General features: G+C 42.8%; 1 protein-coding gene across 1 annotated transcript in view; it reads right to left on the bottom strand.

Moving 5' to 3' along the window:
- Positions 1 to 2055: 2055 nt before the first annotated feature.
- LOC124612631 (tensin-4-like) overlaps positions 2056 to 21012 on the bottom strand; it is a 77235-nt gene continuing 58278 nt past the window's right edge. The window contains exons 5-6 of the mRNA XM_047140969.1: positions 10950 to 11121; positions 2056 to 2440 (exon numbers count right to left, since the gene is read on the bottom strand). Coding sequence (XP_046996925.1) covers positions 2231 to 2440; positions 10950 to 11121 — 382 coding nt within the window. The 3' untranslated portion in view covers positions 2056 to 2230. The remainder of the gene's footprint in view (positions 2441 to 10949; positions 11122 to 21012) is intronic.

A 21012-nucleotide genomic window follows, 5' to 3' on the forward strand; every position in this document is an offset into this window, starting at 1 on the left:
GAGAACAGTTTTGTGTTTCGAAGGAGGAACAGCGTCTTTAGCTCGACCAGGAGAGGCAGACCCCTGGCTTTTATGACAGCACTATGGGAAGCAAGGAATTGGAGGAATTAGCGAAATCAGTGTCAATAGGATTGTCGACTAACAGGTTTAACGTTTCCCAACGTATTAATCTCTTTGTTCGGGTTCGATTCCCAGCTGGGTCGGGGAATTCTGTCAACCCAGGAACTGTGTGTTGTGCTGTCCTCATCATCATACTTTCATCCTCATCGACTGCAGGTCACCGAAGTGGCGTCAAATTGAAAGACCAGCACCCGGCAAACGGTCTGCCCGACGGGGGACCCTAGCCATCCGAATAAATAAATTCTCTTTGCCAGAGAAGCAGTAAGATATGAAATGCGCTGTTTATATCAAGAACTTAAAATTTTCCCTCACTATCCTTCCAGGCACAGGTTTCAGATATACTTCAACGAGTCCTGAGTCTGTAAGAAGAAAGGAAACACAAATAGGGTCTATCGTTCCGGTAACATGAGGATCATTAGAATCAAAGGAAGGGAATCAGCAAGGAGGCTTGGAAATTATTTTTGGCAATTAAGAGGAAACCGAGAAAAACCTTCATCTAGGAGTCCGGACGAGGATTTGAACTGTCGTCCTCCTGCGTACGATTCCGGCGTTTCGCCACTTCGTCATCCAGTCATTCGGGCCACAGCTATATACTATGCAGATGTACATATGGGAAGGCCTTAAAGTATGTGAACGTATGTGCAAGGTAGAATTCACAGCTATTAAAGAATACAAGTCTTTGCCTACACAGTCTCGCGTCTGCTATCTTAATGTTACTGTCCACTTAATTGTAAACCTTCAGTCGCTTTTTGATTGACGTAATTAATGTCTTCGATGAATCTTAGCGCTGACACGCCTCCACAGTAAAATATTAGCTTATCGGAAATTTGCTTGAAACAATTTATCTACTAAATCTGTCTGAAGAGAGGGAGACATCTCACAGTGCTATTTACCGTGGTGCATTAAAGTGCGACCTAGCGTATAACTTCGGAAGCTCAACGCAGCCCCTCGCGGGAGATGCTGTCATACAGGGTAGTTAGAAACAGTCTGAAAAGGTTGTAAGGGATTTTAAAGACATGTTATGCTGAAAAATGATTGTTATGAAAAATTTCTATACGCCGCGCCGTTTCCGAGTTAGTAACCATTGAACTTAACCACTCAGACCGTTGTTCATGCAGATTCAAGAGGCTTGCGAGATACAATTTGTGTCAGTTGCCCTGATAAAGCGGATGACGGCGCACGAGACTGCTCACAACCTTCGGTTCGGGTTCGATACTAACCAGTGATGGGGAATTCAGTCTTGGAACGAAAATGCGTCGGATTAGTACATTTCTCCGCTATGCATATGACACGTAATCTCCGCTGATTGAGCAAAGTACACGAGTTCCTTATTCATATGAAGTCATACCATCCTAGGATTTGATACATCATGGAGTTTCAAACAGTACAGTCAGATACTTTTCTTTGAATTCCTGGTAACACGGAAGGTAGTCGGGTCCCTATGGCTTAATGTCTACGGTAAGCTTACGTACCCTAACAAATATCTGCAGGCAGACATCTGTATCCAGAGTGCTGGGGTTAGTGTCGTCCCACACGGTACACAGAGTGTCAAAGGAAGGAAGCTACGCGTCTCAACTTCAGCATTTACGAGAGTTAGCCACAAAAACAACAAATCATTTAAACAAAAATTTCAGTCCTTTTTTTTGTAACTAGTTTGGACTTACGTTAGTTTAAACGGCGTAATGTTCCTGAAAGATTTAGAAGTGTGGTGCGAAGTCTGCTTGCATAGATAGTTGAGCTGAAGGGCTAGGATAATACTCGTCGTAAAATGTCAAAGGAAGGGGTACTGTTCCTGATAGGACGTTTCAGGATAATTCTGATCAGATGGTCTGTGCAACGTCAAATAAATTAAGTTACACATCTGCAGAGCCGAAGTCCATCGTCAAACGTTGCTATATTTTCGTAAAACGACACAGCAAAACAATAGAATGCAGTTGTAGAGCCTCACACCTTCAAGATTACGTCCTGAAAAATCTTTCTTTCCTTCTCGGTTTCCAGAGCTGGTAGAGCTCGTGGTATATTAGCGATTTTGGCTGTCAGACACAAGCGGATATGAAGAGAACTGCGTCGTAGCGGACGTGGAACAGATGCTCCGAAGCAGCCACGGCGGCTACATCTTGAGCTCGGCCAGCATCTGCCGCAGGTCGGCCAGCGTGTTGTAGTCGCGGTCGCAGTCGCCGTCCGAGAAGTCTCGGCTCGAGTCGGACTTGCCCAGCGCGGGGCGGTACCTGCTGAGGGCCAGCGGCACGGGGAGCAGCTCGGGCATCACCGAGTGGTGCGTGATCAGCGACGCCAGGCTCGAGAACTCCTTCGTGAAGCCCTGCAAAACAACAGCGACACAACTTACAGGTTGGTCCTTACATACACTACTGGCCATTAAAATAGCTACAGCAAGAAGAAATGCAGATGATAAACGGGTATTCATTGGACAAATATATTATACTAGAATTGATATGTGATTACATTTTCACGCAATTTGGGTGCATAGATCCTGAGAAATCAGTACCCAAAACAACCTCTGGCCGTAATAACGGCGTTGATACGCCTGTGCATTGAGTCAAACGGAGCTTGGATGGAGTGTATTTGTACAGCTGCTCATGCAGCTTCAACACGATACCACAGTTCAAGATCAGTGACTGGCGTATTGTGACGAGCCAGTTGCTCGGCCACCATTGACCACACGTTTTCAATTGGTGAGAGATCTCGAGAACGTGCTGGCCAGGGCAGCAGTCGAACATTTTCTGTATCCAGAAAGGGCAGTACAGGACCTGCAACATGCGGTCGTGCAATATCCTGCTCAAATGTAGGGTTTCGCAGGGATTGAATGAATGGTAGAACCACGGGTCGTAACACATCCGAAATGTAACGTCCACAGTTCAAAGTGCCGTCAAAGCGAACAAGAGGTGATCGAGACGTGTAACCAATGGCACCCCATACCATCACGCCGGGTGATACGCCAGTATGGCGATGACCAATGCACGCTTCAGTGTGCGTTCACCGCGATGTCGCCAAACACGGATGCGACCATCACGATGCTGTCAACAGAACCTGGATTCATCCGAAAAAATGACGTTTTGCCATTCGTGCACCCAGGTTCGTCGTTGAGTACACCATCGCAGGCGCTCCTGTGATGCACCGTCAAGCGTAACCGCAGCCATGGTCTCCGAGCTGATAGTCCATGCTGCTGCAAACGTCGTCGATCTGTTAGTGCAGTTAGTGCAGTTCTCTTGCAAACGTCCCCATCTGTTGACTCAGGGATCGAGACGTGGCTGCACGATCCGTTACAGTCATGCGGATAAGATGCCAGTCATCTCGACTGCAAGTGATACGAGCCCGTTGGGATCCAGCACGGCGTTCCGTACTACGCTCCTGAACCCACTGATTCCATATTCTGGTAAGAGTCACTGGATCGCGACCAACGCGAGCAGCAATGTCGCGATACGATAAACCGCAATCGCGATAGGCTACAATCCGACCTTTTTCAAAGTCGGAAACGTGATGGTATGCATTTCTCCTCCGTACATGAGGCATCACAACGACGTTTCACCAGGCAACGCCGATCAACTGCTGTTTGTGTATGAGAAATCGGTTGGAAACTTTCCTCATGTCAGCACGTTGTAGGTGTCACCACCGGCGCCAACCTTGTGTGAATGCTGTGAAAAGCTAATCATTTGCATATCACAGCATCTTTTCTTGTCGGTTAAATTTCGCATCTGTAGCACGTCATCTTCATGGTGTAGCAATTTTAATGACCAATAGTGTATAAAGCGAGGACGTACAGCGTATGATGAAAACTTATGTGTATCATGGACATTCGGTGAAGACTAGCACTAGTTCTTTGCATCGAGTGCAGTGTTTTGCAGAGGCATTCACAATTGATCCGCTTGAGTTTCATGAAATTTCTGATGGTGGCGTCGCAATAAGTAGCCTTAGAAATGGCAGACGTAACGGTAGTTGCGTTCCAAGGAGAGAGCTGCCATTGAGTTTCTTCTGGTTCAAAACCATTGAATCTCAGATACTGATGGACGTTTGCAGATCATCTACGGAGATGTGGCAATGAACGAAAGCACGGTGAGTCATTGGGCGAAGCATGTGTCTTTAGCGCAACAAGGTAGCGCAAACATGTCCGAGCTCCAGTGTGCCAGCCGTCCGCACACAGTTGTGACTCCTGCAATGTTGGAACGTGCGGACATTTTCATTCGAGCTGGTTAGATTAGGTTAATTACTGATTCCATAGACCCATAAAAGAGGGAATCCTCCTGGGTGTGGAACATGTCAGATAAACACATTACAAAAATGTAATAAGAAAAACTTGAGTTTCATTAATTTTAATGATACTCAGTCAATAAACAGTAAAATTATGTACATGCATTAAATTTAAACTTCTAATATTTACAGGTTTAATACTTACATCTGCTTTCATTAAATCCATCATTCAGATATTTGCTGGTTTCTTTGCTATTACAACCAAGTATTGTCAAAAATTAAAGTAAATTATTGATTTCAGTGATCCTCAGTTAAGAACAGTCAGATTATGTACAAGATTTAATATTAATCTTCCACTATTTACACACTTATGACTTACATCTGCTTTCCATACATCCATCATTCACACAGTAGGTAGTTACTTGGCTGTTATAACCAAGTATTGTCAAAAATTAAAGTATAATAAATTTTCATTAAAATGGTCTACTGCACTTGTTGAGAAACTCATGGATGGAATAGAAGGAGTTGGCCACCAAAAATTCTTTTAAATTATGTTTAAATTGTGCCTTGTCTGAAACTAAACTCTTAATGGTTGCTGATAACTTATTGAAAATATGCGTTGCTGAATACTGGACTCCTTTCTGGGCAAGAGTAAGTGATTTTAAATCTGTATGTACATTGTTCTTATTCCTAGTATTGATACTGTGTACTAAGCACTTAGTTGGAAAAAGAGATGTATTATTTACAACAAACTTCATTAAGGAATAAATATACTGAGAAACTGTGGTTAATATGCCCAATTCTTTGAATAGGTTTCGACATGATGTTCTAGGATTTACACTGGTCATTACTTTTATTATACGCTCCTGTACTCTAAAAATTTTTTCTCTGTTTGTGGAGTTACCCCAAAATATGATTCCATATGACATAATGGAGTGAAAATAAGCAATATATGCCAGTTTCTTTATATTTGTACCTCCTATGCCTGATATCATTCGCATTGCAAACACAGACTTGTTTAAGCGCTTTAGCAGTTCGTTAGTATGTTTCTCCCAACTGAATTTATTATCAAGAATTTTACACTCTCAACTTCTTCTATTTCCATGCCATCATATTTTATACACACATCAGAAGGAAATCTCTTGGAAGTTCTGAACTGCATAAAGTGGCTTTTTTCAAAGTTTACTGACAGTGAATTGGCTATTAACCACTTATTAATGTCAGTAAAAATTTGATTAGCTGCCCTTTCTAAATTTATATTTGATTTACTAGTTATTGCAATGTTTGTATCATCTACAAATAAGACAAACTTGGCATCTGGTAATGTAACAGATGACAGGTCATTAACATATACAAGAAACAGTAGTGGACCTAGCATGGACCAATCAAACACCACGCTGCTCAACTGGACGTCTTGTTGGTACTGCTAAGACATTGGTCCGTCATTTGGCGTACTCAAAGGCGTGTACCCGTTAGGTTACTTTCCCCCTTACGAAAGAACATAGCCGGCCGCAGTGGCCGTGCGGTTAAAGGCGCTGCAGTCTGGAACCGTATGACCGCTGCGGTCGCAGGTTCGAATCCTGCCTCTGGCATGGATGTTTGTGATGTCCTTAGGTTAGTTAGGTTTAACTAGTTCTAAGTTCTAGGGGACTAATGACCTCAGCAGTCCCATAGTGCTCAGAGCCATTTGAACCAACCAAAGAACATAAAGCGCTATGACGGAATTGGTTGCGCGTTACGAAGCTAAGACAATTTTTGTCGAACGTCGTCACAGGCGATGAAACGGCAATCCATGAAGTGGCACCACACCACCTATTTTGATCCCCTCAGTAAGTTAAAGAAACGATTTTATTGTGTTCATCACCACAAAAGTGCGAACGAACTTCTCCTTCTCCGTGACAATGCGTGCCCTCACATGTGTTTGCGCACCCGAATGGAACTCACAAAACTTCATTGGACTGTTCTTCTTCATCCAACCTACAGCCCCGATTTCGCACCCTCCGACTTCCATCTGCGAAGGATGCACTCGGCGGGAATCAGTGCGTGGGTGATGGGGATGTTACTGATGCACTTCGATGTTAGCTGCGACTTCGACCAGTCCAGTGGTTCCATGCGGGCACAGAGGCTCTCCAAATAAGATGGCGTAAGGCTATCGTACTGAATGGAGATTATGTTGAAAATTAGGGTTTTGTACCAAAGGAGTGGGATAAAAGGCGTATTATAATCGTAAATAAAAACAACTTTGTTTCAGAAAAAAAATGAGTTGCATTACTTATTGAACGCTCGTCGTACGTCCATGCTCTGCAGATACCCGCTGTGCTTTCTCCCCCTCTCTCTGTTGGGTTAGAGCAGTGAATGGAAGTGGCTGGTCACAAGTCGTTCTGTGACCTACTTATCGCGGACGTGAAATTGCCAACTGCAGGGGGAGCTAAAGGAGGCCCCCTATGACGCTGACCGACAACAGTCAATACCGAGACCAATAGTTTTCGCAGTTATCCACATCCAACTGTCGGACAGCTTACATGCCTTCTGTAGATATCTTCTTGATGTTCAAAATGGTTCAAATGGCTCTGAGCACTATGGGACTTAACATCTGCTGTCATCAGTCCCCTAGAACTTAGAGCTACTCAAACCTAACTAACCTAAGGACATCACACACATCCATGCCCGAGGCAGGATTCGAACCTGCGACCGTAGCGGTCACGCGGTTCCAGACTGAAGCGCCTAGAACCGCACGGCCACACCGGCCGGCTCTTCTTGATGTGTTTACCCTCTTTTCAATGAATATTTGCATATGTTTAACTTTTTATTTAGGTCTCATGAACTTAGGTTCAGACAAACTTAATTATGTATACAGGGTGAAGTAAAATTCGCACACTCGGGCTTCGCAGCGCGACCCCTCACACGCCAACGATAAAAAAAGTGTCTCTCGCAAAATTTCGTCCGGCGAGTGCATCCGGCAGAAAAAGGACGTTAAAAACTGGCAATCTGCAACACTGTAACCATATGTATGGTAATTACCTTTGTCAGCACATGTAAACTATGCTACACAGTTGGTGCAGAGGATAGAGTTTTGGGTTAGCATGCAGGAGGGCGTGGGTTCGATCCTGCATTGGGGCACTTTTTTTTTTAATTTGCTAATTTCATTCTGACATTTCATACTGTAGTATACGCCATTTCTTACGTCACATGTATCCTAAATTTACAATATTTTGTAGCTCTGAACGTAACAAATACATGGTTAGACAAATAAGAAATAGACAGTTGAAGCAAATGACCTGTCATAGGACAGAATAGCTACAAAAACAATATCAATTTTGAGATGATAAAAATGCTCCTGTTCCATGTAATGCGCATTACCCCATTGACAGATTCATACCGACATCGCAAATTGTGAACTGTTCTGTTTTGAATTACACTGTGTCCCTAAAGGTAATAATAGACGTGATGTTTCCACAATTTCATAGATAGAATAATAATAATAACAATAATAATAATGCATTGGAATACGTGCTAAATAGCATGCGGCAACCAGACTTAGTCTTGAAAGGCATGGGACCATGGTAATAACAAATAGAAATAGTAACCGAGTTTGGACATTATTCGCAAAGCACCTGGGTAGTCCTATTGGCAACTGAAGGGCCTAACGAAATGTATGGACCTGAACGAGGCAAGAATAATAGATTCTACTGGTCTCTGGGACCATTGGAGGAGGTTACAAAGAAAACAGATTTCACATCTAGTGTATGGGGCAATTGTGAAATTACATGACATGAAAAGGGCTTCTTTCAAAGCTGACCAATTTTCCATTTCTACGATTGTAGTATGTGGTGCAAGTGTTTTCTAGAGGACTCACTGCAATCTCTGTTGGCGATTAAGATGCCAGATACCGGACCACCTGCACTACATTTAACAAAAAAAAACAGGCCTCTACCCAGGATCGAATCATCGACCCGATCGAATCGTCGACCTGCTGCATGCTAACCCAAAACTCTATCAACTGCACCAACTCTACAGCACGAAGGTTGTGTGCTGACTCAGGTAGTTACCATACATGTGGTTATTGCGTTGCCAGATTGCCAAGCTTTAACTTCATTTTTCGGCCCGATGTACTCGCCGGCCGAAATTTTGTGAGAGATCTTTTTATCGCTAGCATGTGAGGAGTTGTGCTGCGAAGCCGAGTGCGGAATTTCGCTTCACCCTTTATAGTTCAAAAAATGTTCAAATGTGTGTGAAATCTTATGGCACTTAACTGCTAAGTTCATCAGTCCCTAAGCTTACACACTACTTAACCTGAATTATCCTAAGGACAAACACGCCCACCCATGTCCGAGGGAGGACTCTAACCTCCGCCGGGACCACGTATAGTTCATCTGTAGGTTTTGATGAGTGAGTTTGCGAGTGTGAAAATATGTGACATAAATGGTTGTACCTCGACTGTATTTGATATAAATTCAACTTTACACATCCTCCTCTCTCTGAGAAAGGGGGTAGACAGACGGAAGGACAGACGAACAACAAAGCAATCCTAGGGAAGTCCCGCTTTTACCGCCAGCGGTACGGAAACCTAAAAATTAGTCTTCTTTGATACCAAATTTGGTTGAAATTCCTCCAAGCATCCCTGATTTACACATAAATGCCACTCCTTCTCACCACCAAACACAGCTTGACGTGTGCTTTGGGGTCTTATAGTAATTTTCTTCCAGGTTGGATGTTATCGTGTCACTTTCTATAACGTGAAAGCATGTTGCACCTGCAGGGGCTGTGATGACGTCGGCCGAGCACGGCCGTCCAGCTGGAAATCCAGCAGGACAGGCGATGCCGCGGTGCTCTGCGTACATCACAGTAGGGGAAAACTACTTTATTCACTACCACCGTCACTCCTAATTTGGGGGGGGGGCGGAAGGGGGGTGGTTTTTAACCCCACAGAGTTTCTCTCCAGACATTTAGTGATATGTGTACCAAGATTGGTTGAAATAGATTAAGTGGTTTAGGAGAGGATGTTGAATATACATAAATACACACACACATCCATTTTTATTACATATTAAGGTTAATGTGTTAAGATTAAGATGTGTTATTCACCCTCATTGATCAGCATAATGGTTCTTATTTGTTACAAAGTCCGTTTTACGACGTTTTGCCCTAAGTTTAGCATTTAAGACTGAGCTTTCAACAAAATACTTGCAGTTTTAAACTATTTCACAATCTTTTCTGCACACGTCTTTGACGAATTGTATATCATATAGCATTTGACAACAGACATGCACTGTTTTATCGGATTTCCAATTTTTGTTTCATACAACTGGTCATAAACACATCTACTCCCGTTACTCAAACGTAATGACACAGAAAGTACATGGGACGGAGCATTTGGGAAATCCACCAGCTGCAGATATGGGACAGCAACGGATTTATGCACTGCAACAACGATTTCGAGCATTTTCTTTCATCGACGGTTCTCCTATTCATTAACAAGGGTCAGTGCCATAGCACACATAATTTTCTGTGCCCCTTTTATTTTACCCACCCTGTATATCCTCAGGAGCTGGAAATTTGAGAGTAAATGCCGATGTATATTCGATTATATGCCATACGTTAATGAATATGGTGCTGTTTTAGTCTGTCACACTCTTCGACAGGGCCAGTCTGTGACGTCGACACCTACTGCGATCTACTCGTAGTTTCAACTGTTCCTAACCGTGGTCAAACATATTTGCCAGACACTCGCAGGCCATTCGTTCGTTCCTGACTCTTGCAAAAAGATGTTCACCGGGTGGGCGCGATGTAATCGTGCACTATCGTCTTGAAAACCCAAACGTCTGCCGAAATGTTGACTGGAGGGCTTCACAAAAGCTTGGACGACCCTTTCCGAATAGTATGCCACCTTCAAATTACCCCTGAAGGCGGAGAGGAGTTCTATATGCGTATATGAAATGGGCCCAAAATATGCTGACCTACTTCCCTGCTGAAGCTGTGAAACTGGATGCGTGACACATGCATCGGTACCTGACCATCTGCAAACACTTGTATCACCATCACCAGGCATCATAAGTCTACTGTACTTGTCGATGGAAAGAATATGGCACAATTTATCCAGATATCATCCCGAGTGCCACCTTGCACCATTATTTCTGGCCCTCCGGTTCGCAATAGATGTCTCTTTATGTATTTACATCATTAGTCTTTTGACTCGTTCAGTGTGACACACCAGAACTACCACTTCTACGTCAACCTCTTTTTTTCAGAGTTTCACTTACGCCCAACTTCCTCAATTATTTGTTGGATACAGTCCATGCTCTGTCCTCCCTTACGGCTTTTTCCCCTCTACGACTAGCTCTAATACCGTGGGAGCTATTACCTGACGTCTTAGGTCCTACCATCCTGCCCCTCGCTCTGCTCAGGGTTTTCCATATATGCCTTTCCTCACCTATTATAAAAAGATCCTTGTCGTTCTTTATCTTATCAGTCAACTTAGTTCTCAGCACTTTTCAGTAAAATTTCTCACTTACTAGTAGTTACTACACACTCTCTGGGTGTGGCAACTTTCACAGACGCCAGTGTAACTCCCTCACAACACACGAGGTTGAACATACGGTGTCACTGGGTGACTGTAGACCCACCTTGATCTTGTATCCCTTGGCGGTGCGCAGGATGAGGTAGTGCGCGATGCCGGACGGCTGGAAGTCCCTGGGGACGCGCAGCGACAGCGCGTAGCAGCCGGGCTTGCTGGTGCTCTCGCGCACCATGAACGCGCCCTCCGGTTCGTGGTCCAGCACCTCCAGAGCAGTCTCCCTGGACAAACAAAAATTTCATCACTACTGGATAAATCCTTGAGCGCAGTCCCTAAACCATATTAGAGAACGGGAAAGGAAATAAATCTGTATCTACATGTACATAAATATTCCGGAAGCCATTGTGTGGTGTATGGTGCCGGGTATCACGTAGCACTGTTAGACATTTCCTTCCGTGTTCTACTCGTAAACAGAGGAAAGGAGAAACGACGTTCTATAAGCCTCCTTTCGAGTTCTACGAGGGTTGGGAATGTAATAGTGGCAACTATTCATTTACAGCTCGTACAAAATATATACGTGTTTAAAAGTTTTACTGACCTTCAGAGTAGTCACCAGCACTGTGTATAACCCGTTGCGAGCGATGTGGAAGTCGTAGGATACCCTTAGCAGTGCCAGTTGAATTGACGGTTCGAGCGGGGCGTTCTGTTGCCCGACGAATTTATAGCAGTTCTGAAGCGAATGCCATCAAGTGTTTTCTTTAGTTTATAAATGAAGTTAAACTCACAAGGGCTTAAGTCATGGGAGTGTAGTAGGTGGTATAGCACTTAGCAACCCCATCAGTCAAACAAATCAGTAACAGCTTGCGCTGTACGTACTTTAGCAACGTCCTGCAAAATGATGGTCAGGTCCTGCAGAAAGTGTCATCACTTCTGTCTCTAAGCTGTTCGTAGGTTGTGTTCCAAAAATGAACAGCACAGAGCCAGAAGTGTTGCCTCTATCTGTAGGACCTGACCATCATTTTATAGGACAATGCTCAAGCACGTACAGTGCAAGCTGTTACTGATTTGTTTGACTGATAGGGATACTAAGCGCTATACCACCTACTAACTGCAACCTCTGACTTAAGCCCTTGTGAGTTCAACTCGATTTCTAAACTGAAGGAAAACACTTCACGCCTTACGCTTGGGAACTGCTACAAATTCGTCAGGCAATAGACCGCGCCGCTCGAACTGTCAACACAACTGGCACTGCTAACAAGGGAACCTCCCCATCGCACCCCCTCAGATTTAGTTATAAGTTGGCACAGTGGATAGGCCTTGAAAAACTGAACACAGATCAATCGAGAAAACAGGAAGAAGTTGTGTGGAACTACGAACAAAATAAATAAAATATACAAACTGAGTTGTTCATGCGCAAGATAGGCAACATCAAGGACAATGTGAGCTCAGGAGCGCCGTGGTCCCGTGCTTAGCGTGAGCAGCTGCGGAACGAGAGGTCCTTGGTTCAAGTCTTCCCTCGAATGAAAAGATTACTTTCTTTATTTTCGCAAAGCTATGATCTGTCCGTTCGTTCATTGACGTCTCTGTCCACTGTAATAAGTTTAGTGTATGTGTTTGGCGACCGCACCGCAAAACCGTGCGATTAGTAGACGAAAGGACGTGCCTATCCAATGGGAACCGAAAACATTTGATCACAAGGGCATAGGTCAACCGATTCCTCCACAGGAAAACACGTCATATTTTATACGACACTGGTGACGGCATGTGCGTCACATGACAGGAATATGTTGTCGACCCACCTAACTTGTACACTTGACGTATGGGTAAAAAGATTCTTCTACTTTGCCCGATTTAGGTTTTGTTGTGGATGTGATAATCATAAATAAAATAAATTAAACTTTTCACGTGATGGAAGACTTGAACCAAGGACCTCTCGTTCCGCAGCTGCTCACGCTAACCACGGGACCACGGCGTTCCTGATCTCACATTCTCCTTGATGTTGCCTATCTTGCGCATGGACTACTCAGTTTGTATATTTTGCTTATTTTTTTCATAGTTCCACACAACTTCTCCTGTTTTCTCGATTGATCTGTGTTCAGTTTTTCAAGGTCTATCCACTGTGCTAGCTTATAACTAAATCTGAGGGGGGTGCGATGGGGAGGTGACCACTCTGAAGGTCAGTAATACTTTTAAACACGTATCTACTTTGTACGAGCTATAAATAAATAGATGCCACTATTAAAGTCCCGACCCTGGTAGATTCACTTTTCTTTTTGTTTTTTGCATTACGTGTACATTGATGGTAGTAGAATCGTTTTGAAGTCGGTCTCAAATGCCGGTTTTCTAAGTTTCCGAAGTAGTGCCTCGCAATAATAACGTCTTCCTTCCTCGAAGGATTCCCATTAGAGTCCACGAAGCAGGTAAATAATACTTGCGTGCTGATGGAACCAACTGGTAACAAATCTACCAGCATGCTTCGGAATTCCTTCGTTGTCTTATTTTAATAGGATCTGGTGGGGATCCCAAACAGCACGCAGCACTCACGAATGGGTCGCACTAGTGTTCTTTATGCCGTCTCGTTTACAGATGAGGTTTACTTCTCCAAATCTCTCCCCATAAAAGGAAGTTGGCTATTCGCCTTCTCTTCTATGGGCCTGATGTGATTCTTCCATTTCATATCGCTTTTCAGTATTACGCCTATGTATGTGGGTGTGTCAAGCAAAACACCACTAAAACGATAGTCTAACGTTACAGGATCGATTTTCCTACTCATCCTCGCCAATTTTTTTCTAATTTAGAGCAAGCTGCCATTCATTATACCCATTATAAATTCTTTTTATGTCACACTGTGTCTTCCTACAGTCACTGAATGACGACACGTTCCGGTAAATCACGGCATTATCAGCAAGCGGTCATAAATTGTTGCTTACCCTGTCTGTTAGATCATTTATGTGTACAGAGAACAGGAGTGAACTATCACACTTCCCTGGGGAACGCCTGACGACACTTTTGCTTCTGATGAACACTCGCCGTGGATGACAACGTACTGGGGTCTGTTAAGAAGTATTCCAGGCACTCGTAGTATTCCAGTCACCCTGACATCGGGGAACCTAATCCATATCTTCGGACGTTCGTCAACAGTCGGCAGGGGGCCCTGTGTCAAACGCTTTCACGAAATCTCGGTATATGAATCTGCCTGTTGCCCTTCATGCATTAGGATATCAAGGTGAGTTCCAAACGAGCGGTGCTTTCTAAATCCATAGTTGAAGAGGATATGATTCTCCATACGGAATTATACAGAACACTGTTAGACTTACGTACAAACAGGACGCCTTTAGTAAGCGAAATTCCCTCACAATGACTGGGATCCTTCGTAAAGCCAGCTGTAACAAAGCATAGCACCTGGTAGGGAAGATACATGAGACAGGCGAAATACCCTCAGGCAATAAGAGGAATGTAATAGTTCGAAGTCGACATAAGGCAGAAGCTGACAGATGTGAATAACCATCAATTTAGTGAGTCGTGACACGAATCAGTTTGGGTTTCAAGAAGTTATACGACCACCTGCGGCAATGCTGACCCTACATTTTCAAATTATTGGAATACACTATTTCAAATACTGAGGTAGAGAACGAATAAAGTGAGTGAGCAATAGGTCACCTACAACTGACTGAGTTGTAAGAGTAGACGGACACTCAATGGAAGCAGTGGTTGAGAAAGGAGTAAGGTGGGATTATAACCTGTCCGCCTTGTTATTCCATATGTACGTTGAGTAAGGAAACGAAAGAGAAATTTGAGAAGGGAATTAGTTTAGGGTGAATAAATGAATACTTTCCGGTATGTAGACGATATTTCAGAGATGGCAAAGGGCTCTGAGGATCAGTTGAAAAGAATGAAAAAGTATCTTGAAAAGAGGTGAAAATTAACAAATCCAAAGCATGGATACTGGAAAGCCGTCGAATTAAATCAGGTAATGCTGAGGGATCTAGACTGGGATATATTAGAAATAGTAGGTGAGTTTTTGCTATTTCAACAAAAAATATCTAACGATGTAACAGGCCTACGTAGAGAGTGCAGATTAGGAAAATAACGTAAAGTATTTGTGAGGTAGAAACTGGTTGACGGTGAATATAAATTTAAGAATTAGGAAGTCATTTTGAAGATATCTGTCTGCGGTGTAGTGTTGCACAGAAATTAAACGCGGTTGATGATCAGCACAGATGAGAGGAACACAGAAGTCTGAAATGTGCTGTCGCAAAAAACTGCTAGACAATTTATGGGAAGAATGGATAACTTATTCTTGTGTGACTACTTAGTTTTAAGTAAAACTTGTAGAAATTTCTAAGAAAGCCTCTGTGTAGCGCTGAAGCTGCTACCGCTGACCGGTAGGCCTAGTGTGGTAACATTCAGGTCATATGAATAATTCAACATGTAGACAAAAGTATTGTGAGACGGCCTGGCCATACTCACAGGAAACTGCACTGTGCAGCGGCGACAGTCGAAATGGGCGGGACGGTGTCATCACACCAGTGCAAAAAACATGTTATGAACTACTTGACTGGGGGCTGGATAATAGTAAAACATACGTCCTGGAGCTGTATTAAAAACTGTGAATTCTGAGGCAGATTTCTATGCTAGATGATGTGTCGACTGGGCACCGCGAGCTGCAGCCAGGGGTTCAAGACTGGGGCAGGGCATCCGCCTCATCCTCTAAGTCCACCCTGTGGGACTTGGTGCCACAGTGCCGCCGACCTCTCATCTGCACCTGAGGCCGCCAAACTCTTGCCAGGGGGCACCGTTTCGTGTTCAATACTCTCAGTTTTCCCTCACCATTGCAGTGGACATGAGCTGGGCCTCAGTCGCCAGGGCGCAGGCAGTCAACAGTGGAGCTCCGTCGCAGCACGAGAAGATGAGCGTCGCTTACCTCTGGGCCTTGGCCGACTGTATCTCGAGGAGGCATGTTGGGGCACTTGTTGTTAATGTTGTATGTTAATCACGAGGCGTACGGTATTAATAGTAACCTCATACCTACTGTAGATGCTACACTAGTACTAAAGATACTAAAAGATCTGCACCAGTAGTCAGTCAGGTCTTGATAAAATTTGTAAGTGGTGCAGAGATTTACAACCTGTTAAACGTTCATAATCATCAAATTTTATACTTCAGCAAACGTAAAACCATACTATGATATGACTATAATACAAGTGAGTCACGAATGGATTCAGTTAACTCGCACGTAAATCAGAGTAAGAATTGCTATGGTCATGAAATGGAGTGATCACATAGATATAGTTGTAGATAAAGCAGATGGTAGACGAAAGTAAAGTATTAGCTACTTACGCCTATGTGTTAGTTCAAACCTGATTTTCTACGATTTCTGTCAAATGTATTGAAATAGTCAGGTATTTATGTCTACATATATAAGTTACAAACCGCAGCGAAGTATATGCCCAGAGGTACTTCGCATTTGTATCATATGTTGTGTAGTGTGGGAAGGATTATAACTGAAGTGCCTCTGTGCGTGCTGTAATTAATCTTACCCTGTCTCTGCGATCCCTACGCGAGGGATATGTGGGACGGTTGTGTTATATTGCTCGATTTTTCAAACACTAGCACTTGAAACACATGTAAGCTTTTATGTGATACTCTGCGTCTATCCCCAGGCACCCGCTACTTCAGGATTTCCGTCATTTCCTGCTGTGAGTCCTACAAAACTAAGGCTATTTTTGCTCCCCTAGTTCGTTTACATTTAATATCCCCCGTAACTCCTATGTGTTACAGACCCCACACATTTCAACAACAGTCCAATATGTGTTAATATTGTTCTATAAGCAACCGTGCTTGTACGCTGACTGCATTTTGCTGATATTCTACCATGAAATCGAGGCCTACCCGTTTGTTTAGCTACAACTGAGACTGCGATCATTCCATTTTATATACCAACAAAACGTTACACATACATATTTCTATAAGCTCTCTGACTGCACTTCGACCCATTTTTATTATTTTAATGGGATATTAATTTTAAGCTTTTTGTAAAGTGCAAAATTTTACAATTATATGTGAAGTGAATCAAATTGTTGATGTTTTGCACCATTAATTTATGTTGTTAACCGCCTTTTAGTTTAAAACATTAACTAACTACTTAGTGTGTGAGGAGCACAGCTAGCAGCCACGGTCCCATGTCTTTCGCTCAATAAAAAACGAGCTGAACTTAATCTCATTGGGTGATCTGGAGAACAATACGTCTGCACATCTTCTGTGGCATACTAGTAATGTTTTATACAGGCAAACCTTTCTACTGACACACACAGTTAGTTGAAATCTTATGAAAATCTCTACAGTAGTTTCTGAAATTCGTCATCACATACAAACAGAAAAAAGTTGCGGGTTTTTTTCGTTAAAAGTCATGCAATATGCACGAAATGTTTACAAATTATATTCACAAACATCCTATGTGAATCAGTGCATGTATCTACGAAAACCGTATCAATATCCCATTTGTAGTTCCTTATATTAGGCTTCACATATAAAGAGAAAAATACGACAAGGGACTTTAAATTAGTCGTATATAAATACATAGATGAGCAAACACAGCTCCCTTCTCCTAAACTGCACTGAAGCCTCACACTGCTTCAGTTACTCCAAGACTATCGGTTCGATTATACTGATCCTTTTTTTCCTGTATTTGTGTTATTTTGATTGTCTATGTTCTCTATAAACTATTTTATTTATGTGTATCTTACCTACGGCGGGAACAGTTGTTAATACCATTAATACATACCTTTTTTGTACGTATTCTCTTTTATAGTAGCAAATTCAATCTTTTACTCGGATTTTGCGTCGTCCTCCATATGTGGTACCTCTCTCTTTAATACTATTATCGTGCAATTTTTTTCTGTTTATTGTGTTTTTCAATGTAGATTGCTATACAACCTGTTAATTTGTTTTGTCATATTTACACATATCTTTCGTTGAGTAGACACACACATGTGCGCTTTATTTCCTGTTTAGTGCTAACGTTTTTTCTGGTTTGCTCCCTTTCTGTTTATTTACTGAATAACTGTAACATTGCCTGAGTTTATATTTACTGTATGTACCTCTCTATTTACAGCATCTTTTTTAATGACGTTGACTAGTATTGTATCTTGCAATGAGATTTTCACTCTGCAGCGGAGTGTGCGCTGATATGAAGCTTCCTGGCAGATTAAAACTGTGTGCCGGACCGAGACTCGAACTCGGGACCTTTGCCTGTCGCGGGCAAGTGCTCTACCATCTGAGATACCGAAGCACGACTCACGCCCCGTCCTCACAGCTTTACTACCACCAGTACCTCGTCTCTTAGTATTGTATCTTCTTTGACGATGATAGTTTAAGTCTTGCAAACCCAAAACAGATCAACGAAATAAATTAATACTGTGGAACATACACAGTTTTGTGCTCTTCAATTACATTCCACTGCCCCTACTATTAGCCGGTACCCGCAGCGCCTACAAATAGCATGCACGAGATTTTCGTATTTTTTCGCTTGCTACACGCAGAGTATTTGCCCTACAGAAAAAATGAACAGGTCCTATCTAGAGGAAATTCAGTGTATTTAAATTTTGTGCTAGGTTACGTTTTTTCTGGAGGCCACGGTTTTCGAGTAATTCACGAAAAACGTATTTGAAAGTCACTTTTGTACATTTCTCTTGAATCATTAAAAAACTACACCTTCTATCGAAAACGCATCCCAGTAAAAAAATTAATTACATTAAAGTTTCTACAAAAAGGTCCTGATCACTTTTTCTGTAGGACTAACAGTTTGCACACAATGAGTAACAGAACATGAAAATCTCGCATGTGGTATTTGAAAGTGTTGTGGGTTGCATAAAAGACAGCAGTAGCGACGGGTGAATCACGCTGAACATCAGGTTGTGCTACCAAGAAACGACAAAGCTCAGCTGACATGCAAGATTTTGTGGTTCGTTTAGCCCGTTCCATACAGTACTTGTTTTCAGATAACTATCATCTGTAAAATGTATGAGGTAATTATTGACATAAGTACCTTCCCTTTACCAACTGTATGCCTCGCATGTTACGCACGCGAGTGCATTTTAGGCAATGTTAAGTACGATGTGGAGTAGTCTCCAATATGGAGTGGAATTCGGTCACTGCAATTACCGAAGGTTGAAAGCGAGATGCAACTTGTGCAGTGCGTTGCAGTGCCGTGCTAGGCGCTAGACGCGATGGCCAAGACCAGACTAGCTGATGCAGCCTGCATAACACATGATGTACAACACGGAGGGAGACGCGGTGTTATACCGCCGGAATAATGCAGCGCGGCTGTGAGGGGAGTGGCGTGCGGTGCACGACGTGAGCAAAAGGCGTAAATAAACTCGGCGCACCCGAGGCAGCGCGGAGTCGGTCGCCTGTCGGGGCATCCCAGGTCAGGACACGAATGTGCTCGCACTTGCCGTGTCGAAGTTGTACGCTAGTTTTAAATTTAGTTCTGTGATGGTGGTGAAACAAGGTCTTCCCTACTAAGACGCAATCTTGAGAAGGTCGTGCTTCCATCGTAACATAGTGTCAATTTAAGTTCTTCGTTTCCAACCTCTACCATTTCCGTCTTCTGTGGTGTAAGACAAAAAGCCGAAAGGCGAACGTAAATACTGACAATTTTTCCGTAAGCTGCGGAGCTCTCCAACTTTAATCGCAAATTCGGAAGAAACAAGATTCTAGGGAAAAAATGTGATATTAGTTTAGTTCCGAGCACATCAGTTTCTGAATTTCCAGTACAACAAACTGCGCAGTGGAAAGACCTAAACATGTGGAGATTTAAAGAGTATGGAATGTTCGAATAACGCAGTGGTCCATTTTAAGACCATGCAAATCAACACCATTAGAGAACTATGATTTCGTCTTTATTTCAGGTCTCATGCAAGTAGCTCTACAGTAAAATGGTCATGTTTTCATCTTCTTCTATTAATCATTTACAGCTATTTCTTTGTAATAATTCTTCTTATCTGTTGCTGCTTTCACTTTTGGCGATGCTAGTACAATGCGTTTCATAGTATATCGTGACAAAGGCGTCATTAGATGTGAAAAGAGCTGCCAACTCACTTGTTGTTGTTGTGGTTTTCAGTCCTGAAACTGGTTTGATGCAGCTCTCCATGCTACTCTATCCTGTGCAAGTTTCTTCATCTCCCAGTAACTACTGCAACCTACATCCTTCTGAATCTGCTTAGTGTATTCATCTCTTGGTCTTCCTCTACGATTTTTACCCTCCACGCTGCCCTCCAATACTAAATTGGTGATCCCTTGATGCCTCAGAACATGTCCTACCAACCGATCTCTTCTTCTAGTCAAGTTGTGCCACAAATTTCTCTTCTCCACAATCCTATTCAATACCTCCTCATTAGTTATGTGACCTACCCATCTAATCTTCAGCATTCTTCTGTACCACCACATTTTGAAAGCTTCTATTCTCTTCTTGTCAAAACTATTTATCGTCCATGTTTCACTTCCATACATGGCTACACTCCATACAAATTCTTTCAGAAACGACTTCCTGACACTTCAATCTCTACTCGATGACAACAAGTTTCTCTTCTTCAGAAACGCTTTCCTTGTCATTGCCAGTCTACATTTTATATCCTCTCTACTTCGTCCATCATCAGTTATTTTGCTCCCCAAATAGCAAAACTCCTTTACTACTCTAAGTGTCTCATTTCCTAATCTAATTACCTCCGCATCACCCGACTTAATTCGACTACATTCCATTATCCTCGTTTTGCTTTTGTTGATGTTCATCTTATATCCTTTGCTGTCTCTGACAGAATTACACTGCCATCGGCAAACCTCTTAAGTTTTTATTTCTTCTCCATGGATTTTAATACCTACTCCGAATTTTTCTTTTGTTTCCTTCACTGCTTGCTCAATATACAGATTGAATAACGTCGGGGAGAGGCTACAACCCTGTCTCACTCCCTTTCCAACCACTGCTTCCCATTCGTGTCCCTTGACTCTTATAACTGCCATCTGGTTTCTGTACAAATTGTAAATAGCCATCCGCTCCCTGTATTTTACCCCTGCCACCTTCAGACTTTGAAAGAGAGTATTCCAGTCAACATTGTCAAAAGCTTTCTCTAAGTCTACAAACGCTAGAAACGTAGGTTTGCCTTTCCTTAATC

Source organism: Schistocerca americana, chromosome 1 (assembly GCF_021461395.2).
Source record: "Schistocerca americana isolate TAMUIC-IGC-003095 chromosome 1, iqSchAmer2.1, whole genome shotgun sequence".
Taxonomy (NCBI): Eukaryota; Metazoa; Arthropoda; class Insecta; order Orthoptera; family Acrididae; genus Schistocerca; species Schistocerca americana.